The sequence below is a fragment of the Mobula hypostoma genome, chromosome 20, assembly GCF_963921235.1.
Source record: "Mobula hypostoma chromosome 20, sMobHyp1.1, whole genome shotgun sequence".
NCBI lineage: Eukaryota > Metazoa > Chordata > Chondrichthyes > Myliobatiformes > Myliobatidae > Mobula > Mobula hypostoma.
In genome coordinates this window covers 55,132,615-55,153,783 of record NC_086116.1, presented here as the reverse complement: position 1 = coordinate 55,153,783, position 21,169 = coordinate 55,132,615, and the positions used below count along the sequence as shown (strand labels likewise).

At 41.2% G+C, this 21,169-nt stretch overlaps 1 protein-coding gene across 1 annotated transcript in view; it reads left to right on the top strand.

The window, feature by feature from the left end:
• Window positions 1–21,169, top strand: part of tnpo3 (transportin 3) — a 60,322-nt gene that overhangs the window by 19,775 nt on the left and 19,378 nt on the right. The window contains exons 12-19 of the mRNA XM_063072961.1: window positions 1,284–1,475; window positions 3,978–4,069; window positions 4,889–4,965; window positions 9,899–9,959; window positions 15,246–15,386; window positions 18,070–18,186; window positions 19,685–19,779; window positions 20,354–20,510. Of these exons, the coding sequence (XP_062929031.1) occupies window positions 1,284–1,475; window positions 3,978–4,069; window positions 4,889–4,965; window positions 9,899–9,959; window positions 15,246–15,386; window positions 18,070–18,186; window positions 19,685–19,779; window positions 20,354–20,510 (932 nt within the window). The remainder of the gene's footprint in view (window positions 1–1,283; window positions 1,476–3,977; window positions 4,070–4,888; window positions 4,966–9,898; window positions 9,960–15,245; window positions 15,387–18,069; window positions 18,187–19,684; window positions 19,780–20,353; window positions 20,511–21,169) is intronic.

The following is a 21,169-nucleotide window of genomic DNA, read 5'->3' as shown; positions in this document are numbered from 1 at the left end:
TGGGCAACATTCTTTTATGGCATCTGAGCAAATCCATTTGCTCTACTGGATGTAAAGCCATTTATTTTCTGCCTGGTGGGCAAAGTCACATACTTGGAGGGTGCTGAATAGGCAGATTCTTTTGACAAACATAAACTATGAAAGTGGCAGTCCTGCTGAAGGGTCTTGGCCTGAAATGTTGACTGTACTTTTTTCCATAGAAACTGCCTGGCCTGCTGAGTTCCTCCGGCATTTTGTGTGTTTTGGTTGAAGTGGTAGACAAATACGGTGGATTCTGGTTAATTGGACACATTGGGACCAGTATATTTTGGCTCAATTAAGTGGCTGTCCCAATTAGCTGAAGTTTCATGGAAATAATTTTAAAAAAGACAAACTACCATTTAACTAAATAACAAATTATGTATTTAAATAGAATACAGAACAAATTAGAACACTACCAATACTACTTCAGTGCTATAAAACTATGTATTAGTTTGTATTAGTTCCAAGTACCTATCTATGGAGGAATTCATTGTGTATGTTGCCGTGTTCTAAGTTGAGAAAACTTCATAGCTAATTTTCCTAACTATTACACTCCTCCAGAAAAAGCCAAGGTTGAACAAATGGAGATCCTTTAAGATTCATTAGATATGGGCCGGCTGGTGGCGCAATGACATCAGTGCCGGACCCGGGAGCGGAGGTTCCCGGGTTCGAAACCAGTCGGGTCCGGTCCTGAGTACGCTTTCCATCCGCGCCGGGTTGAGTGTCGAGATCGCAACTCAACCTCGTAAAATAAAGGGAAAAATACTGCGAAATTGTCTGTGAGGAGTGGCGCGCCACACAGTCTCTCTCTCGCTCTGCGCCTTGTAAAAGCCATGAAAAAGACATCATCACGGGCACATGCACAGACTCGCACACACGCAGGCACACGCCAAAAAAAAAAGATTCATTAGATATATAAAATATAGAGATGTTTCAACATGTATGTGAGGGAGTCCAAAACTAAAGATCAAAAATATTAAATACTCTCTAATAAATTGATCTGGTAGTCAAGATGATAATTCTTTACTAGAAAATGTGTGTTGATGTATGGTTAGAGATGCTTTGGGGGCAGTGAGATATGTGAGAAAAATGCTAAAAGAATCTGATAACAGAATTGATTGTAGCAAACTGGTAAAACGTTGGTGTGGCACAACGTCACAACATGGAACATTTGGCCCAAATGTCGTCTTGTAAATCTGCACACGATAATTAACCCCCAAAGATATTCTTTGTTTTTACTGACTGCAGTCTTCTCCTCCCAGATCCGGTGTTAAATTACTTGATGAAAGGACTACGGGAGAAAACACTTGCCTCAGCAGCAGCCAAAGCCATTCAGAACATCTGCTCCTCCTGCCGTGATCATATGACTCAGCACTTTGAGGGCCTACTGGAGATTGTTCGTTCCCTTGACACCTTCAGCCTCTCGCATGAAGCTGCCATTGGCCTCCTAAAAGGTAACTAATTTTAATCTGGAGCAACTCTCGTTGTGTGCATCAGGCATCGAATTGAATGGATGCTGGTGCACTTTGATGTGCTAGTGATTATATATGTTTAATTGTTGGTATGCTGCCATCTCTGTCCTTTCTTTTTCTATTGCTTCTCTTGACGAGTAAGTCTGACACTGAGGTGAGTGGTGGAATAAATAGTTGGTTTCTACATAGAAGCAGAAATATTAATTTTAACACATCATTAATATAATTTTAGAAATTGGCTTAGCATGTTGGCTGGCATATGAGGTCTAAAACATCTAACAGCATAATAGCCAGTAGCACAGTTTATGGATTTTGTACTTTCAGGTTTATCTAAGAAGCTGATTTAAAACTGAGATGTTTGCTTAAGAGTGAAGAGTAAGTAAAGTAAGCTTAGCGACGAGTGTGTCAACATTTGCACAGTGGAGTCATAGAGTAATACAGCCCTCTGGCCCAACTGGTCTATGCCAACCACAGCATCTGCCCTGCTAGTCCCAGTTGCTGGCATTCAGCCCATAACTATCCATGTTTCTCCATGACCAAGTGCCTCTTAAATTTTGTAATTGTACCTGCCTTGACTACTTCCTCTGGCAGCTCATTCCAAATATTCATTACTATCTCTCTATCCTCTCTCTATCCTCCTCCCCACTCCCTCCTCCCCTCTCTTCAATGATTCAAGTTCCCTGGCCCCCATCATCTTATTTTCACAATGGGTGACCAGTCCTTATACGCCTCTATCTCCCACCTGGAAAGCCTCAAAAGCTCTCCTTTTGCTTCTGGACGCCAGTCCCAACTAGTTCCCCATCACCACCACTCTCCTCTGCCTAGCGGAACTTGACCTCACTCTTAATAAATTTTCCTCTGGCTCCTCCCACTTCTTTCAAACAAAAGGTGTAGCCACGGACACTTGCATAGGTCCCAGCTATGTCTGCCTTCTTGTCAGCTATGTTCCAAGCCTACACTGGTGGCTGTCTCCCACCTTTCCTACGCTACATTGCTGCTGCTTCCTGCACCCATGCGGAGCTCGTCGACTTTGCCTCCAACTTCCACCTTGCCCTCAAATTTACCTGGTCCTTTTCTGACAACTCCCTCCTCTTTCTTGATCTCTCTGTCTCTGGAGACAGCTTATCTGTTGATGTCTATTATGAACCCACTGCCTCTCACAGCAACGTGGACTATACCTCTTCCCACCCTGTTACTTGTTAAAAAAAAACCCATCCCCTTTTCTCAATTCCTTCGTCTTCACTGCATCTGCTCCCTGGATGAGGTTTTTCATTCCAAAGGAGCTGTCCTCCTTCAAAGAAGGGGTCGTCCCTTCCTCCACCATTAACGCTGCCCTCAACCACATCTCTTCCATTTCACACATGTCTGCTCTCACCCCATCTTCCTACCACCCCACCAGCCTTGGCGTCCAGCATATAATTCTCCGAAACTTCAGCCATCTCCTACAAGTTCCAACCACCAAGCACATCTTTCACTGCCCATCACTTTCTGCTTTCCACTCCCTAATTGACTCGCTTGTCCATTCATCCTTCTCCACTGATCTCCCTCCTGGCATTTATCCTTGCTAGTGGAACAAGTACTACACCTGCCCTTACACCTTTTCTTTCACCACTGTTCAGGGCCCCAAACAGTCCTTCCAGGTGAGGCGACACTTCATCTGTGAGTCTTTTGGGGTCATATACTGTGTCTGTTGCTCCTGGTGTGGCCTCCTGTATATCGGTGAGACTCGACGTAGATTGGGAGACTGCTTCGCTGAGCATCTGCACTCCGTCTGCCAGAAACGTTAGATCTCTCAGTGGCACCCATTTTAATTCCACTTCCCATTCCCATTTTGATATGTCAATCCATGGCCTCCTCTACTGTTGCAATGAGGCCACACTCTGGTTGGGGAACAACTCCCTATATACTTTCTGAGTAGCCTCCAACCTGAAGGCATAAACATTGATTTCTCGAACTTATCATAATGGCCCTCCTCCCCCACCCTCCACCACCTTCACCATTTCACACTCCCTTTTCCCTCTCTCACCTTATCCTTGCCTACGCGTCACCTCCCTCTGGTGCTCCTTCCCCCTTTCTGTCTTCCATGGCCTTCTGTCCTCTCCCTTTAGATTCCCCCTTCACCAGCTCTGTATCTCTTTCACTGATCAACTTCCCAGCTCTTTACTTCACCCCTCCCCCTTCTGGTTTCACCTATCACCTTGTGAAACTCCTTCCCCTCTCCCCACCTTTTAACTCTACTCATCTTTTTTTCTCCCATCCTGCTGAAGGGTCTCAGCCCAAAAGTTGGTTGAACTGTCTCAGAAGTTGTTGGAGGCCAGTATTCTCATAATGTTTAAGGTGCATCTGAACGTATATTTGAATTACCAGAATTTAGTAGGCTAAGGACTAAGTGTGGTAAATGTTAGTGTAGATAGGACTTTATGGTTGGCACAAACAAGATGGGCCAATGAAACACTGATTATATTATTCTTTCTTCTACTACAGGTACAGCACTCGTACTTTGTCGGCTTCCTCTTGAGAAGATCACTGAATGTCTCAGTGAGCTCTGTGCTGTGCAAGTCACAGCATTAAAAAAGGTAAGTCAGGAAAGTCATATTGGCACTAAGTTTACGGAGTGGCGGGGTGGAGATAAGCCTCTACCAAAGTAGGTGTAAGGTGCTCCTTCCCTCTGCTAGCCTGCAGGTCACCCTTGGGCAAGGTGTATCACCTGCTTTGTCACCCTGATCGGGGTCTGGTGAAGCAATGGGAGCAGGTGGTGGACAGTCGTATAAGCAGCTGGTGCATATCACAAGTCCTCGTACGCGATCACTGATGCTAGACAATCTCTGAAGAGTAATGATAATGGCTGGACATCACCCATCTTGTAAAGACACTGCCCAGAAAAAGGCAATGGCAAACCACTTCTGTATTTAAAAAAAAGAAAATTGCCAGGAACAGTCATGGTCGAGACTATGTTTGCCTACTTAATATTACAATGAATGAATGAACTAAGTTTACGCTGTCTTCACCCTGAAGTCTAACCCAAACTCACAAATAAAACTACTTCCCCCTCATCTCCTCACACACCCCTACCCCACTGTAAACTCCAGTGGTATTGTGCTTCCTAACTTCTGGTGGCCTTTCCATAACAGCTCGAGTGAAGCAGTGTCTTGAGAATTGTTTATACAGGTTGACCTTCACTAATCCGACTACCTGTAATCCAGTTCCTTTGATAATCTGGCACTGATTATGCTTAATGTGATCCTTCTGTAATTTGGCATTTTCACTAATCTGGCACTCCTCAGGTCCCAGTGGTGCCGGATTAGTGAAGGTCGACCTGTACATCATTTGTCCCTTCCCCTATGTGTGTCTGTCAAGTTTAGTTCTTCAAGTTCTAAGTACTATTTTTGTTACAGCTCCTGGCACAAGGGCCCGGCAGTGATGTAGCTACAGACCCCACCATATGTCTGGATCGGCTGGCTGTTATTTTTAGGTATGATGGGTTTGTGTTTGATTTAAAAAGTGTCTGTAGCCATGTTGCATTGGTGCAGTTGTATCCACTTGCAGGTTATTACGTTCAGACCCAGTTTAATGCTGAGGATGTGTTCCTCAGAGGTGGATTGCTAGGTAAATCTGCACTATGCAGGGTCATAATAACATTACGTAAATGGACATGTGTGCCTGATTTTTAAAAAACACAAACCTGAGATGTATGATATTTTATGTTTACACAGTAACTGGTAGAGTAACAAGCACGCAAATAGGCCTAACCTGTACATCATTGGAGCAGCAACACATCACAGTAGCAGCGGTGGTTACCTTTTGGAGGAGGGACCAGGCTTTTATCTTGTCTGCATTTTTTGTAATTGTTTTGGTCATCGATATGGTCAATTTCAAAGAGGCATCAAAATCACCCTGGCATTCACCAGCTTCCAAACACTGTATGATTTGCAGTTTCACATCCGTGCTGATGCTTTTCCTAGACATCTTAGATATACTACCCTCACTGGAAGTTGCAGGCCGTAAAACCAGACATAATGGGCAGGGAGGAGGAATAAATTGGCGAGGGAGTAAGAACGCTTACACATGTGGGAGAAGGAAGAGTGTGAACTAATACGTGATTGGCTGTGAGTGGCTCAGAGCTTATGTAAAGCGCTCATTGGCTGATTGAATGTTTACTGTAATGGCGGCCGCTCTTGAGAAGTTTTAAGTTTTGTTTAGAATGAATCGTTGCCATTTAAAAAAAATTCAGTAAAGAATTGAATAACCATGTTGTAATAGATTAGCACTTTGTGGGACAGTGTTATGCAAGGTCTGCGTGTATACTGAATCAGTTATGTATTTGATTGTACTTTTGTCATGGTTCAGTGGTCAGTCCTTTCTGCTACAAGATTACTTCAGAGAAAAATTGCAAAATCTAGAGATTTGAAATAATAGCAGAGAAGAGAATAATAGCAAAGAAGAGGAATAAAGTCATGAAATATCAGCTCTTTATTTCTCTCCGTATAAATTGCCTGACCTGCTGAGCTCCTCTAGCATTTTGTGTGTGTTAATCTGGATTTCCAGCATCTGCAGAATCTCTTGTGTTAACAATAATAAAGAAGTTCAGCTACTTTTTCCCAAATGTCTGAATAAGCCTCGGTCTGGAGTAGTGTGTTTATTTTTGGGCATAGGTTTTTGCAAGGTTTGATCATGTTTTTGCAAAATGTTCTTTGCAGATGGACCTGTTGAGCACTCTTGTCTCTGTTTTTGCTTTGGAAAATGATATCTAGGGCAAGTGAATTTTAGTTTAATGGAGAGCTTTGGGAAACTGAATTGCAGTGAATGTTAGGGGATATTTAATAGAGGTGTTCGTGATTATGAAGAATTTAACTAGAATAAATTAGAAGCCCCCCCCCCAGTTGATGGGAAGGTTGGCTATAACAATTGACCAAAAGAAAGAACTGAGCAGAAATTTTACACAAGCAGTTGCTATCTTCCTGAAAGATAGTGAAGGTGGATTGCTTTTTCAGAGGGATGACAGGGCATAATGAACTGGAAGTCCTTTTTTCTTGGAACATTTTATTGAACAGTAACTGAGTATTTGGGGGAGAATACAGATGATCATTTTTTTACTGTGGTTCACTGGCCTAGTGGTTTTGAAGAACAAAATTGGATCACACCCAACGTGTTAGTGGCAAGTTTCCAAATGGCGAGCAATCTGCAGTGCATTTCCTCCAGTTTAGTCCTTGTAGCCTTGGGACATTTTGTTATGCTGGGTGTGGCCAATTTTATTTTTACAAGAACAGCACAGTTTATGTAGTGAAGATATTTTGCCATTATTAGGTAATGTTTTCTTGATTTTCACAATGCATGTCAGACTAATGTGTGATTTGGATGATTCACCATGTGCCCAGTTCTTTGACCTATAATGTTGCAGGTTTGGATGGTGCTGTCAAACAAACCTTGGAAAGTTGCTGCATTGTATCTTGCAGATGATGTACTGCAGCCATGCTGCACAGTTGGTAGAGGGACTGTTTAAGATAGTGGATAGGAGCCTTTGTTTTGGAAGAGGAGAGGCTTGAAAGTTAGAGCTGCGCTGAGTCAGCCAAATGGATAATAACATCACACTTCTGATTTGCACCTCATAAATGTTGAAAGGACTGGGCTATATGTCAAGGAATATCTTGTCTATGTAAATCACTTTTTAGGCCTTAGCCTAGAGTCTGATGACTATTGCGTTTATCTATTCACAGTGCAAGAAAGGCTGCTTAAAGCAGATGATGGTGGTTATTTTTATTCTCAAGTTGACCAATTCCTGTCCTGCTGGTGCTGCCAGCTGTATGAATGCTGATTACCTCCTTTGTCCTTCAAGTGTGCAGCAATGTCAAAGCAAATCTTTATTTGTCTTCTGCACTCTTAGTTTTATAAAGACTTCTCAGCAGTGGTTGAAACCATGTGGTTTGTGCTGCGGCCCAGCTGAGATCAGCCAAGCCAGCATAAAGGGGAACCTTACTAATACAGATGATTTGTCTACAATATCTACTACCAACCGCAGTTCTAGTGGAGAGGTTTCACAATAAAAATATTTTTAATAAATGATTGGGCCAACAATATGCACTTCCTTTGGCACTTAATCATCCTTACACAACAGAACCTGTGCTTAAGTGATTAACCCTTAAGTTGAAGCACAGACTGTAACTGTCACCAAGATTAACACTTGCCTTGCTATTGGGATTGCACACAGTACTTCAAAGTAAATTTACTCAAAGAAAATTTATTATTAAAGTACATATATGCCATCCTATACAACCCTGAGATTTATCTTTTTTATGGGCACTCACAGTCAATACAAGAAACACAATAGAATCAATGAAAGACCACACCCAACAAAATGGACAAGCAACCGGCAAACAAAAGACGACAAATAGTGCAAATACAAAAAGAGAAGAAAAAAATAATTATTATAAATGAGCAGTAAATATTGATAACATGAGATGAAGAGTCCATGAAAGTGAGTTCCTAGGTTGTGGGACCAGTTCAGTGATGAGGTGAATGAAGTACTTGTCTGCTTGTTCAATCCATCTGGTAGGACATCAGGATGGGTTTTTACTCTGGAACTGCACAGTTCTGACACTCTTACTCTAATTAATCCTTCCCCTGCAGTAAAAGGCATTAACTGGATACTGATTTAACGCTTGTCCTGCTGTTGCGGCTGGACTGCACTTGGCCCAGCTTGCTCCTTGAAGCTGCTGCCTGTGCTAACCTGGTGGCTTCATTAAACTCCTCTATCTCTATGGCCTCACCAATGCTATTAAGGTTATACAGCCATTCTGTGAAATAGTTCCTGCCCCAAAGGCTAGTGCTGATTAGATACTTCTGGAACCAGTTGGAAGAAAATAATTGTATATAAATTATACATTACTGAAATAATAATATATTTGAAGACGTTAAACTGGGCTGTCAGCTGATCAACTTGGGGAATGCCCCTGTATGTGATGATGGCGAGTCTAAGGACAGAGCAAGACTCAGGTTTATAACACAGCTGATTGGTGGTTTTCTGCAGGCTTCGCTGCTTTTGAACAGGAGCTTTCTTGCTTTTACTCGTATGACCAGGAATTTGAAGTCAGTGGCATCTATTACTGCATATCTATGCAAGTATAAACTGTGATTGAGTGGACGTAGATTACTATCTAGTCTAGTGGATGAGGAAAAGACATCTCCAAGAAGTAATTCCAGTTGTAATTAAATCCACCTAATTGAGTTTGCGCACAATTTCTTTTCACATTTTGTCATGATATTCTCTTTATTTTTACTTCCCCTTTCCTCTCCTGCATTTACAAATGTGCTTATTGAGTGAGGTAATCTGACTTGAAGTTTACAGAGGGCACTGCAGTAATCCTAAAACCTTGCTATTTTTACTGTCTATGTTGAACCACACTAACTTTAAGTAGGTGTCCAAATGCTATTCTTGAATTCTTATTTCTCTTAAGTAACTTTCTCCTCACATATTGTTAACTCTAGTAAAATAACATTATTAACTACACTTAAGATAACATGATAATTTCATTTTCAAATCTAAGATTCATTTCACTGTAAGTTTCAGTGTTTTGATATACATGTGACAAAATCTTTTTAAGATTGCCGTAGAAGAGAATGGGAAAGCTGTGACAAAATACGTTTTAATGCAGGCAAATGGATTTCAACGCAACATGACACAAAGCATTTGGGGTCTAAAAGGGATAGAACAATGGTTCTCACTGTACTGAAAAACAGGAAGAAATGGTGGTTAAATAAATGTGGAGGTGAGGGGTTGGGAGTGGTGATCATTCTGTGTACTGTACATTATTAAAATGTCAAGGACATGCCTAAAAAATAATTTAAAAGACAAATGGAATACTCACCTTTATATTGTTTTGGCTACAGTATTGGAGGATAGGAATCTGTTTCAGAGTACAAAATAGAGTACTGTCAACTGTGATTAAAACCATACTAAATGTATAATTCCAGGAGATAACAGGGTGTATTTCATGGAATCTAAATATTTAAAAGGGTATTTTAATTGAATTTTTAATATACAACAGGAAGTCAGTATAGTAAATGGAGAGAAACTATTTTTATTGGTTGTTGGGTCTCCAACCTACTTTAAAAAGTTAGGAACAGGTCATGAAAGAATGAAATTGTGAAGCCTCTATATACAGTTGGTGCTCAGCCAGTTTGCAGATTTGAAATCTGAGGGTGATATACTATGATTAACAAAGATTAACGATGAGAAAAAGTGATCAGAATATCTTTTCCTAATTTAATTGAGGGATCTGGGGCAAAGTTAGCTACACGTAGGTGAAGTTGTCATTTAATGATGAAGAAAGCTTGAGTTACTTTGCCTTGTATTTTTGTGTGTAATATGAATTATGTTAATGATTTATTGAACTTGGTTGCTTTTTCAGACACACAAATCCTATTGTTGAAAACGGACAGACGCATCCATGTCAGAAGGTGATACATGAAGTAAGTGCATGTGTCAGAACAGCACGGTCAGTGCTACTGATGGGTGAGTCGTTTGTTGGGGTATGGATATGTTTTTGGGTTGTTTGACATTTCATTCTAACCCCCACACATCTGCCACCACCATGTCAAACCTCACGTTGGAATTTACTTCATAAATTGGTAGGAAAGACGGTGGTTTGACATGCCCATTCTTGTTATTGTTACTGTATTCCTTCTTTCATTGAATCTTGGTTGTATCAACATCACAGAGCCAGGTGCCTTTAATTTGACTTGCAGATGCAGATAAATTTGAAGGGCTTTGGCTTAATTGTCCAGTGCACCATGCCTGTAGACTTATAGGTGAACTGCAGCACCTCACAAATCAACAACTCTTCCACATAGAAGTCCAAAACCTTCACCTCTGAGGTAATCTATGGCAACTTGGAGCATAATTTGGCTGTTCTGTTATCATCATATTTCACCTACCCAGCACCATTTAGTAATGCCGTCATAACTTGGACTGCATTAGTAACAATATCAAAGACAAGTCCATGTCCAGCTTGCAGTCCTTATAACCTGAGAATGTCAGAGTAGAGGCATCTTGCTCCTATTATATAGTGCCCACATGAGACTGTATAGAATACTCTATATCCCTCTAGTTTCTCTACCCAAGGCATGCTATTCTTGCATTAGAGGGATTGCATTGATAACTGATATGGCAGATTTTGCTGCATGAGATTCAACATACTAAGTCTATACTCTCTTGAGGCTGGAAGAATGAGAGACGATCCCATTGAAAGGTATAGGTTGCAGTTAGTGCTGAATTGATGCTTACCTTGCCTGAGGTATGTGGAACAATATTTTACTAAAGACTAGTCTGTTCAGAAAAGGGAGAATAATTTCTTAATCAGTGCTAAATTTTTGGAAGCCTCTACTGAAGAAGGCTGTGAATATAAAGAAATGGGTGATATGGAATAAGTGCAAGAAAGTAATGATGAGGTAAAAGGTCGTCTAGTTTCTTATTGAATAGTAGAGTGAGCTAGAGAGACAAAATGAAACACTTTTGGCATTGTTTCTTATGTTTATCCTCATGCCACAGCCAATGATCTCTGTAATACTAGTGGTTCAAGTTTTCCAATGAATGTGACCTTATGTTTTCTATTCTATTTCATTTGCTCTTATGGGGAGAACTATTGATGCGTTTACCTTTGCTTGGTTTCAATAAATGCCAACTCACAGAAGTAGATATAGCAGAGAAATGTGTTATCCTTATAAGAACAATCAATTAGATTATGAAGACGCGCAGTCCTCTTTTATTGTCATTTAGTAATGCATGCATTAAGAAATGATACAATATTTCCTCTGGTGTGATATCACAAAACACAGGACAAACCAAGACTGAAAAAACTAACAAAACCACATAATTATAACATATAGTTACAACAGTGCAACAATACCATAACTTAATCAAGAACAGTCCATGGCACAGTAAAAAGTTCAAAGTCTCTCAAATGTCCCACATCTCACACAGACGGGCGAAGGAAGGAAACTCTCCCTGCCATGCCTGACCACAGTCCGACTCTGAGTCATCTGAAAACTTCGAGCCTCCGATCAGCCTTCTCACACTGAGTACTGAGCACCATCTCTATCTGAACGATTTGACCTCAATCTCGGTCACCAGCAGCAGGCAAAGCCGGGGATTTTGGGGCCTTCCCTCCAGAAGATTTCTCGGTCGCGCAGTAACAACGGCAGTGAACTGACGTTTCAGAAATTTCTCCAGATGTTCCTCTGTGCTTTCATGTCTGTCTCCATCAAATCAGAATTGTCCACCCATTTATTGTCTACCCAGTTACTAGACCTGTAGGTGCATATGGAAATCCCAAACTGAATGGTCTCACCTGTTAATGATTTTCCATATGGAATTGTGATCTGAAACTCAGTGTGGGAGTACAGAGTTGTGATTTCCCTGGGCGGCATCCCTTGTTAGCTTAGATTTGGTATTATCAGCAATTCCATTTACTTGCATACAAAGAAGTAGAGTGAGTACCAGGGAACAAACTTTTGGACAGTTTAGGTAGATATTTTTTATTTTTAACAAGTTTTTAACCTTAAATTTTTCATTATTCAAGAGTGACAGAGTGATAAGAAATCATTTGTATTTTTGACAGATTTGACAATAATCAGCTAAATAGGAGACTGGCTTAGGTGGCTGTTATTTTCCTGGCCTGTGTCACCCTGCTGTCAAGTGGGGTTTTAACAGCCAGTTGACACCTGGAGTTCTACAGACAGAAAAAAATAAGTTCAGGCTTTACTCCTGGGTCAGTAATGAGCTGAGGTTGCTCACACTAACAAATTTTGATCTATTATTTTCCAGAAAGGTTTTATTAGATTTAATTAAATTAATCTGAACGAACCCTGCAATTTTCTAGCTATACAGCTGAGTCACAGATTAAAACACTTCTCCAGGAGGGAGAGCCACACAGTTGAAGTTCCTTCCCATTGATAAGAAACTGAACCAAAGCTCTTGCTTGACTGCCTGGTTACTGATTGAAATGGGTAGGGGAGCTGTTAGATCCTGGTCAGTTAACGCTCACACTACCCGTTTCTCTTTGAGGTATTGATTTGAAGGATATTTCTTGCAAAGATTGACATATTCACAAAACAACAGTTAGTGATTGGTGTTTTTACTTGATAAAGCACCATTTTGCTTCTCTCTCAAGTCTAAATCTGTATTTGAGTAAAAGAAGCAATCAGGGATTTGATCAGATACTGGATGTACATGTAATTAGTTCACTCGAGCATTACAGATCCCTGGGTTCAGCCATTCAGCTATTGCAATGAGATAAATTTGTGTAATTCACGAGAACAGGATAATTAATATATTTAACTCTTGAGGTTCTTTTAATGGCATCTAGGCCACATTTATTGTTGTATGTACTCTGGATTTCTTGTTTAAGCATACACCATGTATAAGAATTATAGAAGAGTTCAGTGCAGCAAAAAGCCCTTTGTCCCACCATGATGCCAATTGAAACTAATCCATCTGCCTGTAGATAGTCCATTCCCCACTTCTGTATCTGCCTGAATGCCTCATAAACTTCAGTATTGTATCTGTCTACCACCAATTCCAGGCACTTGCCACTCACTATGTTTATATAAAAAAAATAATTTTACTCTCACACACACAGAACTACACTTTCCTTGTACGTCTCCTTTGAACTTTCCCTCTCCCTCTCTCACCTCACAATTATGCCCTTGACTACCTATGTAAAAAAGACCCTGTCTATCTCTTATGCCTTTTGAAATTTTATATACTTCTATCAGATTGTTCTTTGACCTGTGGTGCTCCAGCGCGCACAAGTTCGTCTAACCTCCTCTTACTGCTAAGTACTGCAACCCAGGCAACATCCTGATAAACCTTTTGTGCATCCTCCATATGTACCCTACCTAAAGCTTTATGCAGCTGCAACATAACTACTTAACTTTTATTCCCAGTGCTTTAACTAGGGAAGGCATGTATGCCATTATGTCTGGTTTAGACAATGGCAAGGGATTTACTTGCCTAATGGGCATCAGTCACCTAGTTTTTGCAGCAGTCTGGCATTTTTTGATTTTTTTCCTGCACACCAAGCCAATAAGAAGGCAGAGTGAAGTAAATAATCCTGAGTGTGAACTTGCACCCAGTATTTTGCAAGGGTGGATTCTGTATTGTTTTTAATGCATTGTTAGCAAATTCCTATGATTTCTGTGCTCTTTCACAAAAGAAGGCTTTCCTGACAGCTGGGTGTATTTATTCACAAGAAACTGAGCCTTTCAAATAGGAAGCTGCAAAATATGAGCACTGGTTTTGCAGATCAGCTAGGTATTCATGACTCCTTCACTTACCTCAGTCCTTGCCCATGGGGAGAACATCTGACATTGGTTTTGTTTGAGTAAGGACTGGGCTGAGTGAACTGCATTCATTTCATTAAACCTGCTCATCATTTCACCTGATTTTCTCAACTTGTCTCTCAACCCAGTCTTTCAGTCTTTTGGAGAATCTCAGCAGGTCTCACCTGATCTGCTTGAGTTTCTTCAGTATTTTGTGTGGATCTCGAGCATCTGCAGAATTTCTCGTGTTTATCATTCACTCGTTTTTTTTTATTGTCATTTCCTTCAACTCTTTCTTAATATCTCTTAACCAACCTTTTCATCATATTGAAATTCCCTGACTTCATCACATCATCATCCCTGAGGTCTGACATGGTCACAAACTCGAAGCAGGTGGTTATGGTAGAACTGGCAGTTCTTAGGAAGACTGGATGAGGAAGTGTTTGAGTGTAAGAAAGCTTAGTACCAGGAAATGGTAGAGCAGAGCCAGAGACAGGAGTGCAGGGCACAATGGGAGCCTATAGAAGTGGGGTGTAGAGGTTTTGCTGGCTTCTCTGTGCAGAACCTACTTTGTCCTTGGCATTAAGGGGGCTGCAAAGAAAAGAACCATCAGGACTGTCACAGAGGCTGCTGAACGAGTCTGTGGATGGCTATGGGTCAGGAGGTGTGACCTGTGGACTAATGCTGCTGGGTTACAAGTCAAGCCCTGATCGATCCTGGCTGGGTCACCTGGGCGACAGTGTCTGATGTTGAAAGACTCGAAACACCTAATGACCCCAGGTTACATCACTGATGTTATGTCCCAGTGCATCCTTTGGATGTATCTCAGCATCATACTTAAAATTCTCTGTCCATGTAGACTCCATTTTTTTGGTATAAGACTGTCAGTGGCAAGGACAGACTTCATTGCCCATCAATATAAGAATATAAAGGCGATGGTTTAAATAACATTCATAGACTTGTTCCGGGCCTGGCGAGGTTGTCTTTTGAGGAAAGATTGGATAGACTGGTACTGTATTCTTCAATACAGAATGTAAGGGGAGTTCAATGAAATTGAAAGACTCGATGCAGGGAAGGACTCAAAGATAAAGGTAAACCATTTAGAACTCAGATGAGGGCAAATTTCTTCACTCAGATGTTGATGAACCTTTGGCATTCTCAGCCCCAGAGAATTGTGGAGGCTCAGTCATTCCGGTTATTCAAGGAATCGAGGGTTGTAGTGTTGGGTAATGGTGCTGAGGAGAAGCTCAGCTATGTTCTTAATGGCAGAGCAGGCTTGAAAGGCAGTATAGCCTATTCCCGCTCCATTCGTTTTTTGTTTATAAGGTTCTCTGATGCTGATCAACCTACAAGGCAAATTCCATGTTCTTGGTTTTCTGTTGTTTATTCTGTAAATACAGTGTATTTCCCACCACCGCCTCTTTTTTTTTGAAAAAGATCTGGCCTGTCTTATCTGAAACTTTGAACAAACACCAAGCGGACAATCGGATTGTGGAGCGTTGCTGCCGGTGTTTACGATTTGCTGTACGTTGTGTGGGGAAAGGCTCTGCAGCATTACTTCAGCCTCTGGTCACTCAGGTAGGTTGGGTTTGAACACTTCTAATCTAATGTGATGTTGAGGGGCAGGGGGAGGTGGGGAAGTGGGAGACCAGTTTCTTAAGTTTATGTTTTGCTTGCTTTTGTCAGTATCTTAAAATTGTTGCATTTCAATGTACAGTACATGCGTAGCTTGATTGTGATGGTTTATGTTTCTGGTGAAAGTGCTAATGGATCGTGATGATGAAAGGCCCTGATTGAGGTACCCTAGTATTATAGCACATATCATCTTCACAGTTCTCTGTTTGTATATAAGCCATGGATTGGACATGGTGTATATCCTCATGGTGAAAGACAGTAAAATGTTAGAGTGATGAATTTATCTCTTTTTTACTTATTACAAAGGACATCGTAACCTACTATGTTGAGCCCAATAATCCTAATGTAAGATTGGTATCTTGACATTTTTTTTCAAGACAAGGTAATGCATTATTTGTCTTAGTAGCTGCCGTACATTTTTTACTTGGTGTACACTGTAGTCAGTCTGTGCTGTAGCCAGTGTTGGATGGAATGAATGCCCGAGTGGTTGACGGCTTGTCAATCAAGCTGACTTTTTTTGGACGGCATCAAGTTTCTTGAGAGCTTTTGGCTTTCCTGGAGGATGTCATTTACCACTCAAAGAACTGGCATATTCTTCTTCTTCTTCATTCTGTATTAGTATGCATGTAGCCACAAGTGGTGAGAACTGAAGAACGTATTACTGACTTCGAAATTAAATGAATTCTTCACTCCGGAAACTTACTATCTCTCCTGGTGTCCCTGAAAATAGATATTGTCTTCTCCATAGCTTGTGTGTTGGAAGGGAATTTAGAAGATAATACCTGCTAGAGTACACCTCCCCCTCGTACCCCATCTGTTACTCATTTTTATGCACACATTCTTTCTCTCATTCTCCTTTTTCTCCCTCTGTCCCTCTGTATATACCTCTTGCCCATCCTCTGGGTCACCCCCCCCCACTTGTCTTTCTTCCCGGACCTCCTGTCCCATGATCCTCTCGTATCCCCTTTTGCCTATCACCTGTCCAGCTCTCGGTTCTATCCCTCCCCCTCCTGTCTTCTCCCATCATTTTGGATCTCCCCCTCCCCCTCCAACTTTCAAATCCCTTACTCACTCTTCCTTCAGTTAGTCTGGACGAAGGGTCTCGGCCTGAAACGTCGACTGCACCTCTTCCTACAGATGCTGCCTGGCCTGCTGCGTTCACCAGCAACTTTGATGTATGTTGCTTGAATTTCCAGCATCTGCAGAATTCCTGTTGTTTACCTGCTAGAGTATTGGGGTCCCTGAGTCATGATCCTGAAATCATGTTCAGCCAGCCAAGGTGCTCCTCAGTTCTTCATTTAGATTGAACTATTTGCAGAAAAGGAACACACACCATTCCATTAATGATCTCGGATTTCTGGAAATACAGCTCTGTTGCCACCAGAGGGTAATGTTGTAACATTAAATAATTCAGTTTCAGCGCATTTATTTTTCCAGGTGCTACAGGAGCAACATCTTGGAGAAGTTGGTTGAATGGAACTTGGCATATGATTGATCCCAGCACCAAAATTAACAATGCATTTTTATATATTTTCATATGATTTGATTTGATTTAATGCAATTTACAATATATTAGCCTGCTTGACTCATTGACTGAGAAAGGAGAGCAGACCAGACCATTCTCAGTGTTCCAGGCATTCTTAATTATACATAGATTGTGGGTGAGTGTTACACCTACCTTTCCAAACTGTAAAGGATTTCAATGAGATAAGCCTTTTGACGCATGAGTCACAGTTCTCTTCATTAGCCAGGAGTTGTATCACTATCTTTTAATCATATTAAAGCTGTGTTGTACATCACCCGAAAAGCTGTCTGTGAAAGTATTATGTGGGTGCTGTGGTGGCGTAAGCACAACGCTATTGTAGCTCGGGGTATAGGAGTTTGGAGTTCAATCCTGATGTCAGCTTTAAGGAGTCAGTAGGTCCTGCCCATGAACACATGGGTTTCCTCCAGGTGTTCCGGTTTCCTCCCACAGTCCGAAGGTGTACTAGTTAGTAGGTTAATTGGTCTTTGTAAATTGTCCCTGGATTCGGCTGAAGTTAACTTGGCGGTTTGCTGGCAGCACAGATCAAAGGGTTGTGAGGGCCTGTTCTGCACTGCATCCCTAATTAAAAATAAATAAATTAAGATCAAGAACTTAATTGTGAAGTTTATCAAGCAGCATTATTGTTTTTTCTCTCTGTAGTGCCATACTGAAATATTTGGATATTTGAAAGACCTACAGGAAACACTCTTTCCAGTCTTAGCTTTCCTGTGCTCTCTGTTGTTTAATGTTCTTGTAAAGTCACCTCTCAATCACCTTCTCCACAGATTAGGCTTCTTTCCTCATAATACAAAATACTTAAGCAACCCCATCTGGCACCAAGTCATTCCATGGTCAAAGTCACTTAGATCAAATTTCTTCCCCATTTTGATGTTTGGTCTGGACAACAACTGAACCTCTTGACCATTTCTGCATGCTTTGATGCACTGAGTTTCTGCCATGCAATTGGCCGTTGTGATACGTATTTGCATTAATGGGCAGGTGTACCTAATAAAGTGGCCACTGAGTATTCCAGGCTGTGGTGGTGAGAGCAGTGTTGGTTACCATCTCCCTTACATTTTCTAATTCTTCCTTCCTGTGTAGATGGTGAACGTGTATCGAGTACACCCACATTCTTGCTTTCTCTACCTCGGCAGTATTCTGGTGGATGAATATGGAATGGAGGAAGGATGTCGGCAGGGATTACTAGACATGGTGCAGGTAAGAAACAGTTCTGTTGCTGAGCCTGGACTCCATGAAAGATTTGGCTGAGAACATCAGGAAGTGGTACGTTGGAATTGCTTTTGATCTGAGTATGGTTAGTCGGGCTGGGCAGCCTGCGCTTCTTCCTGTAATTTCATCACATCTAACATTGGCAATGTGTTTTTAACTGTATTAGAGCTGACCTCTCCTCTCTCCCCCCCCCCACCCTTCAACAACTTTCCTCCAATTTGGCACTGCTTAAAATTTCCCTTTTTGACCATAGTTACCTGTCCTGATATGTGCTTATGTGACTCAGTGTGGAATTTTCTTTGGATTTTGGCCCTGATGAACCTCAGCGATTATACGGTGTTCAAGTCACTATAATGTTATTGGTATTGTGCACTGTCCTTTGAAAGGCAAGTAGGTGTTTAAACTTTTGTAGGATTGGGTTCCTGATCAAGTTTCAAGTACTGACGGTTAGGCTAGAGAGATACATATCTGTGAAACGCTCTGTGTCCTCAGTATCAGGCAACTATTAATTTTTGATTTGATCCCTGTTATCCGCATCTCCCAACTTCAGTAACATGTTGTATGATAGCTTTGTTCCTCTGCTAGAGTTCATCTAGTAAAAACATATCTTTTTGGTGTAGAGAGCTGAACTCACCACAGCTGAATGAATGTGTTACAGTCAGAAAAATCCCCTTTCGGTCCTGATGAAGAGCCTCAGCCTGAAACTTCGGCTCTTTATTCCTCTCCATTGATGCTGCCTGACCTACTGAGTTCCTCCAGCATTTTGTGTGTGTGTTACTTTCACTCTGACTGCTGGGAAGTTCATACCAGAAGAAATAGTTTCTCATCTTACATACAGTTTCTCTGGTATGAACAAATTCAGGAAGGAAATAAATCAAGGGCATGTGGTGCTGCTTCAACATTGCAATCATCCTGTTAATGTTTGTAAGGAAGGAAATCTGATGTGAGCACTGAATGCTCAAACAAAATATACGCGCACAAAATGAAAGATGACATTCTAAAAGGTAAATACTTGACGCTGGATTTTATAGTGAAAATTATTAACTTGAAGGCACAATGCCTGCGGTTATATTGGGACCTGTAGTACTGAAGATACCAGCTCCAATTCTGGGCACTGCAGAGTTAGTTGATCTAAGTGGAGGGGTTGGCAAAGCTGCTCTTTTTATTTGGATGTCAAATCGTTTTGTGAGAGACTGGGAAAAATTGGCCAGCATTCCCACCTGCAATTACTATCCAGATTTCCCTCTAGAAGGTTTGTTAAAAAAGGATAGATTAGACTGAGTTGTTGTTCTATGGTTAGTTGGTCTGTTGAAACTTGTAGGATGTGTGTGGGGTTAAGGGTGAACGAGCAAATTGGAACCCTGAGATGGTATCCTTTATTATCTCAAGGTTGAAAGCAATAAAGCAGACGGCAATTCCAGTATTGATCTGCCCTCTGTGGGCGCACAGGAAACAGTTACATTCTTCTGCATGTCTTTCTTTGCAGGCCTTGTGTATGCCAACTTTTCAGCTTCTTGAACAACCAAATGGCCTTCGGGATCACCCAGACACAGTGGACGATCTTTTCCGCCTGGCAACCAGGTACATTGAGGAATCTATTTCACTACTTTCTGTAGTGGGTTTACATGAAATAGTTGCCTTGTTCACTGATCTTTTCCAGGAAGGTACCTCTCTTACAAGATATTGCTCCAGCATTCATCCTCTGTTAATGACATAGGCTGCTGTGGAATTAATCGGTGAAGCTGTTCCAGTTTGTGTATCTTTTTCCCCTTAACTACATCGGTGCGATTCATTCTGACTAACTGAATACTCCAAATTCTAATCACGACCTACGCAAAGTATTTTGCCCGGAGTTTTTTTAAAGTGAATTATTATGTGATTCTGTCGTATTTTTCCTAGTATTAGTCTGACCCACAACTAACAATGTAGGACCCCCTTATAAATACATCTGTCCTATTAAACTCTGCTTTGATATCTGTAACCATTTCTAGTACATCCCTTCTGTCTTTTCTGATGATTATACCATCTTATTCTTATAGTTTTTTTTTTCCTTGCAACTTCTCCAGTGTCTTTAATCCAACTTTATGATTTGAGGTCCAAAACTACTTAATTTCAAGTACTTCTCTGGTTCTGTTTTGATTTTTCTCCTGTGTAGGTTTATTCAACGGAGTCCAACTACACTCCTCCAAAGTCAAATCATCATTCATATATTGAACTGTGCTATCGCAGCTGTCATCCTCGACCACCGGGACGCTAACTGCAGTATCATGAAATTCTTGCGGGATCTTATCCACACAGGGGTTGCTAAAGATGTAAGTCAGAGACACAATTGATTTGAGTTCACAAACTCTGGTTGACTGAACATTAACTGGGTTGCACTCAGAAGTTTTCTCAAGTTTGCCCAAAACTTCAACATGTTATTGGGGTGAGCAGAAGCTCCATCACTTGAGTAAAGTTGTGGCTGATTGTCTATTCATGTAATGTTAATGATCCCATGATATTTCTGAAAAAGTATTTTTCTGGTATCCATACAGATGTTTCCCAGTGTATTCACTCCTTCCTCCACTAGTATACCGATGGTTACTGTGTATATCATCTACTGAATGCACAGCATTTTCTCTTAAAGACTCGTTCTCCCAAACTCACAACCCCTACCACCAAGAAGAGTAAGAATAGCAGGCACATTGGAAGAACCGCTATCTGCAGGTTTCTTCTAAGTCACACATCATCTTGTCTCTGGTATATATTGCTGTTTCTTCTTTATCACTGAGGCCCTGCCAACTTCGCTGTGGAAGTAACTCCACTGAATGACTGTAGAGGTTCAAAACGGTGACTGGCTATAGCCTTCTCAAGGGCAATGGGGGTGGGGGATTAATGCTAACTTTGCAAGTGGTCACCAAAAGATACTGAAACCAAACAGTCTCAACAATAGTCATTCATCTGATAGAAATCTAATAAAACCCAAACAGTA